General features: G+C 44.3%; 2 protein-coding genes across 3 annotated transcripts in view; one reads left to right on the top strand and one right to left on the bottom strand.

Annotated features, from left to right (window-relative positions):
• The first annotated feature begins 307 nt into the window (after nucleotides 1–307).
• On the top strand, nucleotides 308–13,917 carry RPL31 (ribosomal protein L31). Of its 2 annotated transcripts, none has more exons than XM_011956583.1 (5): nucleotides 308–923; nucleotides 1,301–1,407; nucleotides 2,766–2,891; nucleotides 4,619–4,731; nucleotides 13,399–13,917. In XM_011956583.1, the coding sequence occupies exons 2-5, from the start codon at nucleotides 1,301–1,303 to the stop codon at nucleotides 13,437–13,439; spliced, it is 387 nt and encodes a 128-aa protein (XP_011811973.1). In that variant the 5' UTR covers nucleotides 308–923; the 3' UTR covers nucleotides 13,440–13,917. The 2 variants fall into 2 exon arrangements, with proteins under 2 accessions (XP_011811973.1, XP_011811975.1); XM_011956585.1 differs by lacking the exon at nucleotides 13,399–13,917 and adding an exon at nucleotides 5,023–5,098.
• TBC1D8 (TBC1 domain family, member 8 (with GRAM domain)) overlaps nucleotides 5,911–13,917 on the bottom strand; it is a 207,550-nt gene continuing 199,543 nt past the window's right edge. The window contains exons 20-22 of the mRNA XM_011956582.1: nucleotides 8,951–9,040; nucleotides 8,431–8,528; nucleotides 5,911–6,959 (exon numbers count right to left, since the gene is read on the bottom strand). Of these exons, the coding sequence (XP_011811972.1) occupies nucleotides 6,507–6,959; nucleotides 8,431–8,528; nucleotides 8,951–9,040 (641 nt within the window). The 3' untranslated portion in view covers nucleotides 5,911–6,506. The remainder of the gene's footprint in view (nucleotides 6,960–8,430; nucleotides 8,529–8,950; nucleotides 9,041–13,917) is intronic.

Here is a 13,917-nt window from a genome sequence, read left to right on the forward strand (position 1 = left end):
AAAGATCCTAAAATCTTTCAGAGAGAAAAAAAGTAACGAACGCATCACTTCTCAACCACACCGAAAAATGGAAGACAACGAAACCTGCCTTCAAAATGCTGGGGAGAAATTCTTTTCAATTTAGAGTTCCATATAAGCCAGAATTTAAATTTGAGGGTTGAAGAAATTCTCAGATATCGGAGGGCTCAGAAACTTTTTAGCTTGTGTACTCATCTTAGGAAACCACTAAAAATGGTGCGCTCCTGTGAAAGAAGAGAGTTCGTCAAGAAAAAGGAAGGCATGGGTCCACAGATCCAGCTGTCTCCGAGGGGACCTCCTCAGATCTCCCTGTTGTGTCATCTCACATCTGTCATTTGTCGGGTCATATCCAACCCACTCGGTCACCCATGCACCGGGACGACGCGACAGGCCTGTGGCTCCACCGCCCTTGACAGCAACGACTGGCAATCTCGTGCCGGCCCTGCTCGACGCAAGCACCTCCAACGCCGGGCTGCGTCTTAGTGACTCTGGGACCGCCAGCCAGGTACCTCGCTCGACGCAGGCTCAGTCAGTGTTGGTCGGATGCATGAATGAATGGGGAAAACAAACGAAAGTCTCTCTCCCTGGCCCTGCTCCCATACATCTGTAGGCCTGGGTTTTGGTTTTATCCGAAGACTTAGACACGGGACGCAAGTTCCTTCGCGGAGCCAGACGGAATCCGTCAGACAGAAGTGGGACTCGAGCTCGCGGCCCAAAGGCGCGGCCCCGCCCCGAGGCCCTTTCGCTGTCCCCACTTCGGCGCGCGCCGCTTACGTCACAGCCTCGTCCCTCCCCTTCCCTAGCCACACCCCCTTGCCTGGCGACCCGGAAGTTGTACTTGCAACTGCGGCTTTCCTTTTCCCACAATACCTCGCGCTCTTCCTTTCCAACTTGGACCCGGCAGAGTGAGTATGGGTGGCGGAGTCTGGGCTTCTAGAATCCGGCCCCATCCTCCTTTGGAATTGTGCTAACTGGGACCGCACAATCTCTCCTGAGCCACCCCGGGGCTCCGGTTGTGGGAAATGGGAATACACGCTGCGTTTAAGGGCTCCCGAAGCCTGAGGAGGAAAGTGTCCAGGCTTAGGGGAGCCGGGGCGGCAGGTATTTACAGGTCGGAGGCATCTGAGGGGCGCGGGTGCGTGGGCCACTGGGTGACCGACTTGGCCTGGCCAGACTCTCAGCACCTGGAAGCGCCCCGAGAGTGACCGCGTGAGGCTGGGAGGGAGGGCTTGGCTTGAGCTTGTTCAACTCTGCGCTGAGCCTCCTTGTCGCCTGCATTTAGATGGCTCCCGCAAAGAAGGGTGGCGAGAAGAAAAAGGGCCGTTCTGCCATCAACGAGGTGGTGACCCGAGAATACACCATCAACATTCACAAGCGCATCCATGGAGTGTGAGTATCCCTGTAGCCGCCCTGGGGCTCGAACTCACGCGTCTGGTTGTCACTCTCGGAGATGCGCCGAATCATCTCCACCCCAATCTCTTTCTCCTGTGGCCTTCCCTATTTCATTCATTGGCAATTTAACAAATCCTGTGGGCTCTGCTTTCCGAATACATGCACCGTCTGACCAGCTGCGTTGGTCTTTCTGACCGCCCCCACTCTTCCTCACTGGAATGCTGACAGTAGCAGCTCCCTGTTCCTGTTCCCTTCCCTACCCAGGCATGCGTAGGGATCTATTCTCAGATCCTGCATCGGTGTATCTTAGGTTAGAAATCAAGAGTTCTTGCCATGATCCCACATTGGCTGACCCGCGTAATCATACCGGGCATGCTTCTGTTTCAAAGTAGCTGCTTTGTTGAATTTTTACTTTTTTTTTTTCCCCCTATGCCTGAATGTTTTTTTCCAAAAATAAATGCTTCGTTGCCTTTAGACCTTGAGTCCAATATCACCCTGTCCTTTTTTTTTTTTTTTTTTTTTAAGACGGAGTCTTGCTCCTCCCCAGCCTGGAGTGCAGTGGCGCGATCTCGGCTCGCTGCAACCTCCGCCCCCGTGCCTTAGCCTCTGGAGTAGCTGGGATTACAGGAGCCCGCCACCACACCTGGCCTGCCTTGGCCGTCTTACAGAAACCTGCAGCCCCTTTCCCTAATGCCTTCTGTTTCTTTTCCCTGGTTGGTTTTTCTCTGTAGTACTAGATACCGTCGGCTGTACCCGATAGGTTGCTTACATAAGCTGTGTGAAGAACAAGGGATTGCCAACTGCTGTTATTTCTACTACCTTTTACTTCTGGATGTTTAAGTATTTAAGTGAAGTGAACTTGCTTGATGCGTTCAGAGAGTTAACTATTACCCTCATCAGACTCAAGAAGAAACCTGCCTGCACATTTCAGGCCCCTGCTCTTTAAGCATAGATGAAGTTAATAGCATTGAATGATCTGTTCCAAAAACATGTCCTGTCTTAAGACATGACATGTAATCAAATTTAATATTTTGAGGCTTTCAGAAAGTGGATTATGCATCTTCTTGTTCTGAGTATTATGCTAGTTGCTGGGCATTACACACTGGTGGGCAAAAAGGATTGTTACTGCCTAGTTGAAGGTTTGGTTTAGGCTGGTTGTAGGAGGACATACCATCTACATTAAGTCCTCCCTGAGCTTGAAGCACACTGGCCTACTGTATGCTGTGAAAACTTGGTTTTGTTACATGGGACATGGCTTAAAGTCAGTTTCCAGGGGCCTATCAACGACATTGAGGGCTTCTTACATGTACCTAATTTTGTGCTTTTAATTTGTTCACTTTGTGTTTGAATCGTAGGGGCTTCAAGAAGCGTGCCCCTCGGGCACTCAAAGAGATTCGGAAATTTGCCATGAAGGAGATGGGAACTCCAGATGTGCGCATCGATACCAGGCTTAACAAAGCTGTCTGGGCCAAAGGAATAAGGTGCTAAAGTTATCTGTATTTGAAGGTGAACTTTTGCAATGACACCAGCTTCACTTCCACCCTGCAAGAGCCCGTATCAGTTCAGTAATTTGGTTAGTGCACGTGGAAGTATAAAAAAAAATACTGTGACTGTGACTTCGGTTGGGTAGTATCTGCAGGGAAGCCCTTGATTTAATGGCTTATGAACTGAGCCCCAAGTGAAGGAGCCAGCAGTGTGGGGTGGGAAAGAGCATTGCACAGAGAGGAAGCTTGGCGGGATCTGGGAGCAGGGTGGTGAGTGCAGGTAGGGTGGAATAAATGACTGAGCCCAGTGGAGGAGGGAGGGAGGGGTGAGGGCCGACCGTGTAGGGTAGCTCTAGACAGCAAGGCAAGTCCACCATGAGAGAAGTGGTTCTTGGCCTGGGGCAGTTTTACCTGTCCTCCGGGCTGTGGCAGGGGGCAGTGTTTTTGTTGTCACTACTGAGGGATACTATGGGCCAGGGACACTGAACACCCTACAGTTCATGGGGCTGCTCCCTCAAAGAGTTGCCTAGCCCAGGTGTTAGTGCTGGTGTTGGGGCACCCTGCTCTAAAGTGGAACCAGAAAGCAGGGGAGGCTTGTGCTTTAAAAGATGTCATGAGGTGCCAGAACAGAAGTGAAGGGCAGCTAGAGGAATGATGACAGTGTGGACTACTTGATTTTGGAAACGGGTGCGGGGAGGACGGTCTGCAGCTGTGTGGTATTTAAAATTTAGGATTCAGTGAGATGAACAAGACATCCAGGTGCGGGGAGGACTGTCTGCATCTGCATGGTATTTAAAACTTAGGATTAAGTGAGATGAACAAGACAGGGACCTGAGACCTAGCTCTTCTGTAGGTGGACATTTAAGGGTGCAGCAGGAGAGGTGTCCTCCGATGCCTGCCTTGGGTAAGAGGAATGGGATTACAGGAGCCAAGAGAGGTCCTGAGTTTATAGGAATCCGGGGCCTAGAACAATACCCGGCACATCCTAAGATCAATAGAGGAAAGAGAATCAGCTGTGATGCTGGAGAGAGGATGAGATAAGACAAGGGGATTGCATGTGGAGATAAACTGAGTATATGCCTGTGGCAAAACAGTGTTTTTTGTTTTGAGATGGAGTTAATGTTGCCCAGGCTGAAGTGCAGTGGTGTAGTCTCAGCTCACTGCAACCTTCACCTCCTGGGTTCAAGCTGTTTTCTACCTCAGCCTCCCAAGTGGCTGGGATTACGGGCAGCCACCACGCCTGGCTCTTATTTTTTGTAATTTTAGTGGAGATGAGGTTTTACTATGTTGGCCAAAGTGGTCTCGAACTCTTGACCTCAGATGATGCGCCCACCTCAGCCTCCCAAAGTGCTGGGATTACAGGTTTGAGCCTCCGCGCCTGGCCTTCACAATTTAATGTAACAGAAAAATCACATAACAAGTTTCTGGTGACAGACAAAAGACTAACACATTTGGACCCAGATATCTGCTTAGGATTAATTGGTTGAGGATCAATGGTGGCTACCTTAACATATCTTCAAACAGGCATCCCTCCTGTGGTAACAGCATGTAATGTTCACCTGGGGGTTATGTTTCATTTTCCAGGGAACTGGTAAGTTCAAGGTTGGTCAAAGTAGAGCAAAGGACAGCATTAGAAGCAGGGATATGAGATGTGTGAATACAGCTAGTGGCTGCTTGGTTGAAAGGGGGCATTGACTTGAGCAACACAATTATGTTTTTATTAGGAATGTCCCATACCGAATCCGTGTGCGGCTGTCCAGAAAACGTAATGAGGATGAAGATTCACCAAATAAGCTCTATACTTTGGTTACCTATGTACCTGTTACCACTTTCAAAAGTAAGTTCTCCATCCCATAAAGCCATTTAAGTTCATTAGAAAAATGTCCTTACCTCTGTTAAAATGTGAATTCATCTGTTAAGCTAGGGGTGACACACATCATTGTACCCTTTTTAAATTGTGTGTTGGTGTGGGAAGATGCTAAAGAACGCAAAACTGGTCCATATCTGGGATGTAAAAAGGTTGTGGAAAATAGAAAGCTACATGCCTAGACCCGTCTACAAAAGGTTTTTAGAATTGAAATATGAAATGTGATGTGGGTGTGGAAGTTGACTGTCATTTCCTTTACAGATCTACAGACAGTCAATGTGGATGAGAACTAATCGCTGATCGTGAAATACATCAAATAAAGTTACAAAATTGACTTTGTTTTGGTTCTTTTTAGTTGCAACATAATGTGCTTGTATATCCTATCGTAATTATGGGATCATTTGAAGAGCTTTTCCCACATTGATGGCCTGTGTTGCTTTCTCCCCATCTTCTGGGGTTGGATTTGTGAACAGGGTCTAGGCAGGTTTTTAAAGGTGATTTCAAATTGCAACCTAGTTTTAGAACCACTGTTCTGGGTAGTTGGGATACTGAAGGCATATTGTTAATGATTCTACTTGTATGTTTTGCTAATTCAAAGATAAGCATTTTTCCAGAAACCAGGATGTAGAATCCATTTGCCATTGGCATCGTAACATTTTAGGAAACAACTTTAAAATGACGTATTATCTGTAGCATCTTAAATTTAATGAAATTAATGTGGCAATACGTCTTTTAAGTTTCTGCCTATATCTATATTGAATATAGTTGTCTTCTAAAATAATTGATTTTTAGTGAGATAACCAGATGCATATTTTAACTCATTTGTGATGGCCCTGTTGTACCTGGAGCCAGAGTTCAGAAGTAAAGTTCCTTAAGGTATCAATAACAAAAATTTGTATTAATAGTTCAGTTCTAAAGCAGTGTTGCTGGGATTATGTTTCACCAGCATTTACAAGCTGTATGTTAAATGCTGCCATAAAGAGGTCTCTGAAGCCCCACTGGTGATGTAGGGCACACCCAAGGCGGGGCTGAGAAGTACCTAGTGTTGCACCACCCAGAAACCATGGATGGGCAGGAGCAACGTCTCCTGCTTACCCATTCACTGCAACACTACAGCTTTTAACTACAAGGTAAAAGAAAAGGACCAAGTAAATACAAAAAGTTTCTTATTAAAAAACTTGGAGGACAACACTGAAAGCATGGTTTGTACACAACATTTTTGGAAGGACATATAAAGTGAATACAACCAAATATATTAAAATGGTTTCAATTACCAGCATTGAAACAGTGCAAAAAAAAGCCAAATACAATTGCACAGATAGTGGACTCCCCTAGATCTTGAAGGTGAACTTGATTCCTGACCGCTTCCATTGTCATTCCAAGTGAAAAATGAAAGTATGGGGCTTCTCTTGCTTCTTGGTTATTGGTTAGTATGACACATTGTGTTCATCTGAGCAAAATCACACTAGCATCACAGCAGAAGTGCCCATTTCAGCCAATCTGGTAAAAATTGCAAGTTGGCATCAAGTGAACCAATGGATACCCTAGGGCGCCGACAATTCTCAAAGAATACATAGAAATGCTTGAGGGTTGTGTCGGTTCCCCTGGCCAGTTTGTCAGGTTGTTTATCCAGATGCCCCATTTGTAAAGTAGACTGAAGTCTTGGTTTAGGGCTGACCCCAAGAAACGGTCTGGTCCGTGCTTTGGTATGGCAGACTCCAGTGTGCATAGCAGCTGCTATCTTGCTACAAGTTACTCAGCTTAAGTTCAGACTGTGATTGGTGGCTCATTTCAGAAGTTTTGAGATTGTACTGATTGATCTTGGCATTTTCAAGTTTGGATTTCATGTCCAGTGGCTTTTCAAAAAAGTTTACTAATGATTGTTCAGTCAGAAGTGAAGCTAAAATATGTTCAAGGGAGACAGTCCAGTCCGCTTCTGCCTCCTCTGGAAATGCCTGGGATTCCTGGGGTGTCTTCCCAGTGTCTGCAAAAACCGAGTCCTCAGGAGAAGGAGCTGAGGCCTGCAGCTCCTCCCCACACTCCTGGGAGCAGCTTCCAGAGCTGCTGCTTCGCTGCCCCACCTCTCCGATCTGCAGCAGCAGCGTGGTGACTGTCGCGATGGCTTGGTACAAATCGTTTTCTTCTGGATCTTCATGGAACATACTGTACAGAGTTTTACAGAACTGGATAAATTCTCTCTGAAATTGAAATAAGGCTTATGTAGCAGCAGAACCAGGGTGGAAGTGTCACTTTTTTTTTAACATGATACCTGTGACCTTTGAGAAAATGACAGTACTTTTGAAGACACACAATATAAGAAAAGGTAGTCTCTGCCCTTCCACTCTGAAAACAAGTTGATGATTCCTGGGAATTTCAGCACACACTTGGAAATGGGTAGACCTTCCTAGAGGATGTGCACACCCTTTAACAAAGCAATTCAAGAAACCATGGCAGGCCAGGCACGGTGGCTCATGCCTGTAATCCCAGCACTGTGGGAGGCTGAGGTGGGCAGATCACCTGAGATGGGGAGTCGGAGACCAGCCCAACCAACATAGAGAAACCCCATCTCTACTAAAAATACAAAATTAGCCGGGTGTGGTGGCACATGCCTGTAATCACAGCTACTCGGGTGAATCACTTAAACCCAGGAGGCCGAGGTTGTGGTGAGCCAAGATTGCACCAGTGCACTCCAGCCTGGGCAACAAGAGCGAAACTTCATCTCACAAAAGAAAAAAAAAAGAAAAAAGAAACCACAGTAATGTAGATTTATCTGCGGGGATCTTTTTTTTTTTTTTTGAGACGGAGTCTCGCTCTGTCGCCCAAACTGGAGTGCAGTGGCCAGATCTCAGCTCACTGCAAGCTCCGCCTTTCGGGTTCACACCATTCTCCTGCCTCAGCCTCCCGAGTAGCTGGGACTACAGGCACCCACCACCTCGCCCAGCTAGTTTTTTGTATTTTTTAGTAGAGACAGGGTTTCACCAGGTTAGCCAGGATGGTCTCGATCTCCTGACCTTGTGATCCGCCTGTCTCGGCCTCCCAAAGTGCAGGGATTACAGGCTTGAGCCACTGCGCCCAGCCTATCTGTAGGAATCTTGAAGCTCGAGTTTATAATAGGAAAATGCTGGTAACAGCTGAAACGCTATAAAGTTAGGGCATGTTCCTACGGTGGGAAGGCCATGCAGTATCTAAACGTAAAATGAAATGTAACAGTAATGCCTGTTTTCTCAGTGTAATCTGAGACACTGCTGCTGAAATCGAGAATATGTAATGTGAGGACAGGTGCTTCAGGTGGAATCCAGCTACACAATTACTCCAAGAATAGAAAAATGATTGGGTATGGCCACGCGCAGTGACTCATGCCTGTAACCCCAGCACTTTGGGAGGCCGAGGCGGGTGGATCACGACATCAGGAGATCGAGACCGTCCTGGCTAACACGACTAAACCCCGTCTCTACCAAAAAATACAAAAAAACTAGCTGGGCGAGGTGGCGGGCGCCTGTAGTCCCAGCCACTCGGGAGGCTGAGGCAGGAAAATGGCATGAACCCGGGAGGTGGAGCTTGCAGTGAGCGGAGATCAGGCCACTGCACTGCAGCCTGGGCGACAGAGTGAGACTCTGTCTCAAAAAAATTTTTAAAAAGTTAATTCTCTGCACTGAAGAAAGTTCATACCTGGCTCATTTTGGGCAATTCTTTCTCAGTTTTATCTTTTTCTTTGGCTAAATCCTTGATCATTTGCTTCAGCTGTTTCTGATAATCAACTGCATCACCTTGAAACAAAGGAAAACAACATGGTAGTTTAAATAAGTTCAGTGAAAGCAAAAAGGAAACTATGTAAGAGAGGGAAGCAAGGGGGTGAGGAATTCCACTAAGCGAATTCTGTACAAAACTGGAAAGCAAGAGATTCCCCTGGAGAGCCAGTTGGTGGTAATTGGGAGACTTCTGCTCTAAGAGGACGTGTGAAACAGCAAACAGGAGGAAGGAACTTGGTGGTGGGGGCAAGGGGCAGCCACCCAGCAACACCCCCATTTAGAGCACTTCTGGCCTCTAAAGGCAGTGAGTTTGGTGATAATTCGTTGGATGAAGGGAAAAGACAGGGCTGCTACAAGAAGAGGGGTGAGCGCAGCCTCGGTGCCTCCTGCCACTGCAGTGGTATGCCCAGAGAAAAGCAACAATGAAAAGAGGTACGTGCCATTGGGTTTCCCGAAAACCAGGGGTCTCGACGTTGACAACAGAGGATTCTTCAACGGCGACTGGCTGTCTCGGTCATTTTCAGTGAGTGCTTAAAAAAAGATGAGGTTAAACAAATTTTCTGCCTTACCAAAACTGACAGTAAGGTAGCTTTTTAGGCAACTAAACGCTAAGCCAGCAGCTCCCAGCCTGTGGACTCTAGTTTTTGCAGGGTCCATGAACCCAAACTCACACCAAGCACTGTTCTGGATACCCAGAGAAAATAAAATGTCCCCCACACCGAGTGTGCCTTTTCCCAGAGGTATGTTATGAGTGTTGTAATTAACAACATACACATTCATAGGGCACTGCTAATACCAGTTTGGTTGGAAAAAATTTATATAGTGAAACCCCATTTTGTAAAAGTAAAATATATCCATGCACATATAAAGTACTCTAGAAATACTAAATCTCTGGATGGTGGCATAATTGGTAATGATTTTAAACTTCTCAGGATAGTATTTCTCTATAATGAACACATACTGCTGTACTTACACAATTTCTTTTAAAAGTTGAAGAAAAGCTTCAGTGAATTCAAATCTGCATCTTAGTATTAGGAGTGTTTTTAAGGATGTTAAAAATAAAACTCAGGACCCTCGTATATTGACGATGGGAATGTAAACTGGCTCAGCCACTTTAGAACAGTCTGGCAGTTTTTTAAAAAGTTAAAGTTAGCATTTGACTCAGAAATCTCACTTCTACATACACACCCAAGAGAACTGAAAGCGTTCACATGCAAACTTATACACAGATTGTTCACAGTAGTATTGTTCATAGTAGCCAAAAAAAAACCAAAAAAAACCAAACCCAAATGTTGAATAAACTGATGAACAAACAAATCGTGGCATACCCATATAATGGAATATTTGGCCAGTAAAAGGAATGAAGCACTGACGCATGCACGCATGCTACAGCATGGATGGATGTGTCTTGAAAACATCATGCTAGGTGAGAGAAGTTGAACATGATACAGCAATTCCATTTCTATGAAATGTCCAGGACAGGCAAATCTACAGAAAGCTGCCTAGGGCTGGGGAAAATGGATACACTGAGAGTGAGAGCTAAAGGTATGACATTTATTTTTAGGGTGATGAAATGGTCTAAAATTGATTGTGGTGATCGTTGCACAACTCTGAATATACCAAAAAAAAAAAAAAAAAAAACCATTGAATTGTACACTTTAAATGGGTGACTTGCATGGTGCATGAATATACCTCAATAAAGCTGCTACAAAATAACAATTATCAGGGGGATGACAGGGAAGGTTCCCCATATTTTAAAAGGTTTGGAACTTATTCGTAAACCATTTAACTGAAAATAAATCAGACAGAATTCAGCTGTGATTCAACAAGCTTCCACAAGATGGCAGCAAAGCTTTAGAAAGCTACCCTTCCTTTTCCCAACTTTGCCCAAAACAAATTCTGTGCAGTGGCACATGTAAGAATCCACTCAAACTGAACAGGAGGAAAACTGAAAACCCTGAATGGTACCTGGGGCAGTCAGGATGGAAATGGATTTCCCAGGGACCAGTGCTGGGATGCCAAAGAGCTTGGCGTACCACAAAGTAGAAATGTGTATACAAGTCACCAACAAAATGTGATGGGAGCCATAGAAAGGCAGCAATTAATCCAGGGGCTGGGCAAGTGTCCAGAAAGGTGGCAAGTAAAGTATTAACAGTGACAAGGAGCTGAGGGGCCAAAAAACTCCCCATTCCATTTCTATGAAATGTCCAGGACAGGCAAATCTACAGAAAGCTGCCTAGGGCTGGGGAAAATGGATACACTGAGAGTGAGCCTCCCAACCTCTGCCGTCACGGCATATGCAGAGAACATCACCTGGACATGGAACTCACTGAAAATACTCATTCCATGATCTTTTGATGATCAGAAGGATAGGATACTATATGCATTATAGGAAACAGTAAATACTAAGAATACATGCAATCTTTAACGATCCTTTCAGTCTTTTCACATGAGCGATTTGGACTGTTTAAACATGACCTTATTTTTACATTCTTATATATATGTAACCTGTAATTCAAGAGTATAAATGGATTGAGAGGCAATTTCCATTAAAGTGTTAATTGTGTCTCACTTCAAGTACTACACAAGTTAAAATCAGACAAAGGGTTTACATTTGGTCCTCTGAAACCCCCATCTCAGACTTCTGTTTGAAGGTAGTAGGTAACTTCACTGCTCCAACAGATACCACCAGCAGGAAGATCTCTCCTTTATGGCCTTAGGGGCCTTCATTACACACTGTACATGTTTTAATTTTCTATATCATTGTCATTGCCACTGCCATCTTCCTCACTTTCTAAATGGGATGCCTGTGGAGGCGACAAGCCAGTTCCACCATAAGCGTCTTCTCTATAGTAGAAGAGTTCACATACAGCTTTGAACACAGTCTAGCCTTCAGATGCAGCTGAGACATTACAGTAATCATCAAAATAATCCCATCTCCACCATGCCTATTTTGCAAAAGCAGTATAGGGCCTTCCTCTCATCCCTCCATAGTGGTTGAAAACAGCCATCAAATTATAGCAGCGAGGCCTTGCATTTGGATTAATTAGAAATTCCAATACAGCCAAGTCATCGATAGGAAAACCAACTAAGGTACCTAACTTGTTTGTCAATGATCTACTGTAAGAAAAATCACTTGAGAGGCAACAGCTACCGGAGGCAGGGATCACACATCCAATTTCTTAGTGGCTTCTTGACGATTTGAGTGCCAGGAATCTTTATCACTTCGTTTTCTTTTGTTGAAAAGGGTCTGGGGCAGTCTTTTAATTTCACAAGTTTTTTTGTTTTTCAAGGAAGTTTATATTCTCTGTTTCCATTATTTTTCAAAATCTTCCATGGCATTTTAACTCAGGACCCCAATCCAAAGCCAGAACAGATTTTTCCTCTAGCCCAAGCTGCCCATCACTGAATCAGACATGTCTGGGATAATTTCTGATGTAGCTGATATCAGGACTGCCTGTTAAACTGGAATGTAAACTACCATTTTTTGTGCCCTATGAGATGCTGACCTTTGCAAATTTCCTCAACACGTCATCCATTTTCGAAATCATTATCTCTTCCAGCTAAGTCTTTAGAATGACTGTTTTTTCTCTGAGGGAGGGTCTTAATCCTGGCTGGGTTCACCATTTAGCCAACCTGCTTCCATTTCACCTGGTGAGCCTTCTTCCCCTATGCCATTTGGGCCATTCCCATTATTATTTTAGCCCTCAGAACAGTGTAAGCATCCCTCAGTTTCTTGGGTTCCAGCAGGTATCTTGACATATTCGCACATTCTTAAAAGCAAGAGCTTACAGAGTTATTATCTTCAGTATTGTTTCTTAGTGTAGCCGTAAGAGAAGCCTGACCAAAAAGTGAAGAATCAAGATAGTGGGAAAGCTTGAGGATTTGAACGGCTCCAGTGCTCACACTTCTACCTCAAGCACGTGTTCATTCTACGTATCAACCCCTTTTTCGCCGACAAATGTAATGTTGACAGTTTTTTTGGCTAATGGGACTAGATTTGGAATCCAATCAACTTTTTCATATAAAGTATTTCAGAACAACAAAGCTTTCCCTCATTCATACACTGATATTGCTGTACTAATCTATAATTATGTTTGAGAACTCAAATTATAACACTGACTAAACATCACCAATGAAGCATTTGTGACCTCCTTTTTTTCAGAGTTGAATTTTTGCTTTGAATTCCTGTTTTGTCAGTGTGTGTTAATATAACGTCATGTGCTCTTTCAGTTATCAGTTAAGTTCATTCAGGTTTTCAACGTTTTAAATGCTTTTTTTAAAGTCAATAATTGCCCTTAACCAATTGCAAATTGGAATTATTCAAAAGATTTCTCCTTTTAACTCAACTTCTTGACAAAACTCATCCTTTAGACAGCAGATGTACTTGGTTATGTGTAAGACCTCAGAAGGAAACCTCTATTCCTTCACAGAAAGCTGAACACAAAGACTGGAGCAGCCCCAATTTTATTAGTCAACATTTTAAGGACTTCCTTTAATGTGGATTCAGGTTTGCCTGCCAGCCTTTCAGCCTATCTGTGAATAAAAGAGCATATTCCCTGAATCTCAAGAGTTCGCAGAAGGAACTCATAGGCCTGCTCAGTATACAAACTTACAGAAGAACCTCCAAATTGTCTCATTTGTGTGTGTCCATTTTGAATGTTAACTTTCTCAGAAGTTTGTTATGATGTTTCTTTCCAAGGAAAATAAAGTTCTCCCAGGAAGTTGTCCTCTGAAAGTCCAATTAGTATAATTAAGCAGAATGACCAATATCCATAGGCGTATCGATCTGCAGTGAAAACGGTTGGATTTCATCATCTTCTGGAATACTTTTCATCTGTGCATTACCTGACATGGCACCAAATCATCTGTAATATTTCCTTCCTAGTTCCTGTGCTAAATAGTGTTACAATCGCGAAGAGCCCATAAAGTGAGCCCTCCTGGAAATGGATGAGGCCTTGGGCCTCGGCTCTTCATTGCTTCCTGAGCTGCAGCAGATGCCTTCACAGCCAAGCTCACAGGAGACATCCATCTCTATGTTACCCTGGCAGAGGGCTGGGCCTGCTCTACACAGGCAGGTGTTTCAGCAAGGTACTGATGTTTTCTACCCTTGCTTCTTCCACAGGCAAAGGAAAGTAAGACTTAGGTGAAGAGAATTCTTTAGGCACACAAATTCACATTTGATGTCATCTCATTATACTTCCTGATCTGTGACTGTAAACTTTCATTTCGTAACTAGTATGTCTGTCCTACCTTTAAAAAGTTTTTCATTATGAAAGTAAGTATTTGTTAGAATTAAGTCTATTTAAATGAAAAGAACTTAGATACGAGTCTGCATGGCCTCAGGAAAATGATGTTTTAAAATAGAGATTTTAGGCTGTCTGCACTCTTAAAGGCTTTTTTGTCG

Source organism: Colobus angolensis, unplaced genomic scaffold, assembly GCF_000951035.1.
Source record: "Colobus angolensis palliatus isolate OR3802 unplaced genomic scaffold, Cang.pa_1.0 Scaffold42, whole genome shotgun sequence".
NCBI classification, from domain to species: Eukaryota; Metazoa; Chordata; class Mammalia; order Primates; family Cercopithecidae; genus Colobus; species Colobus angolensis.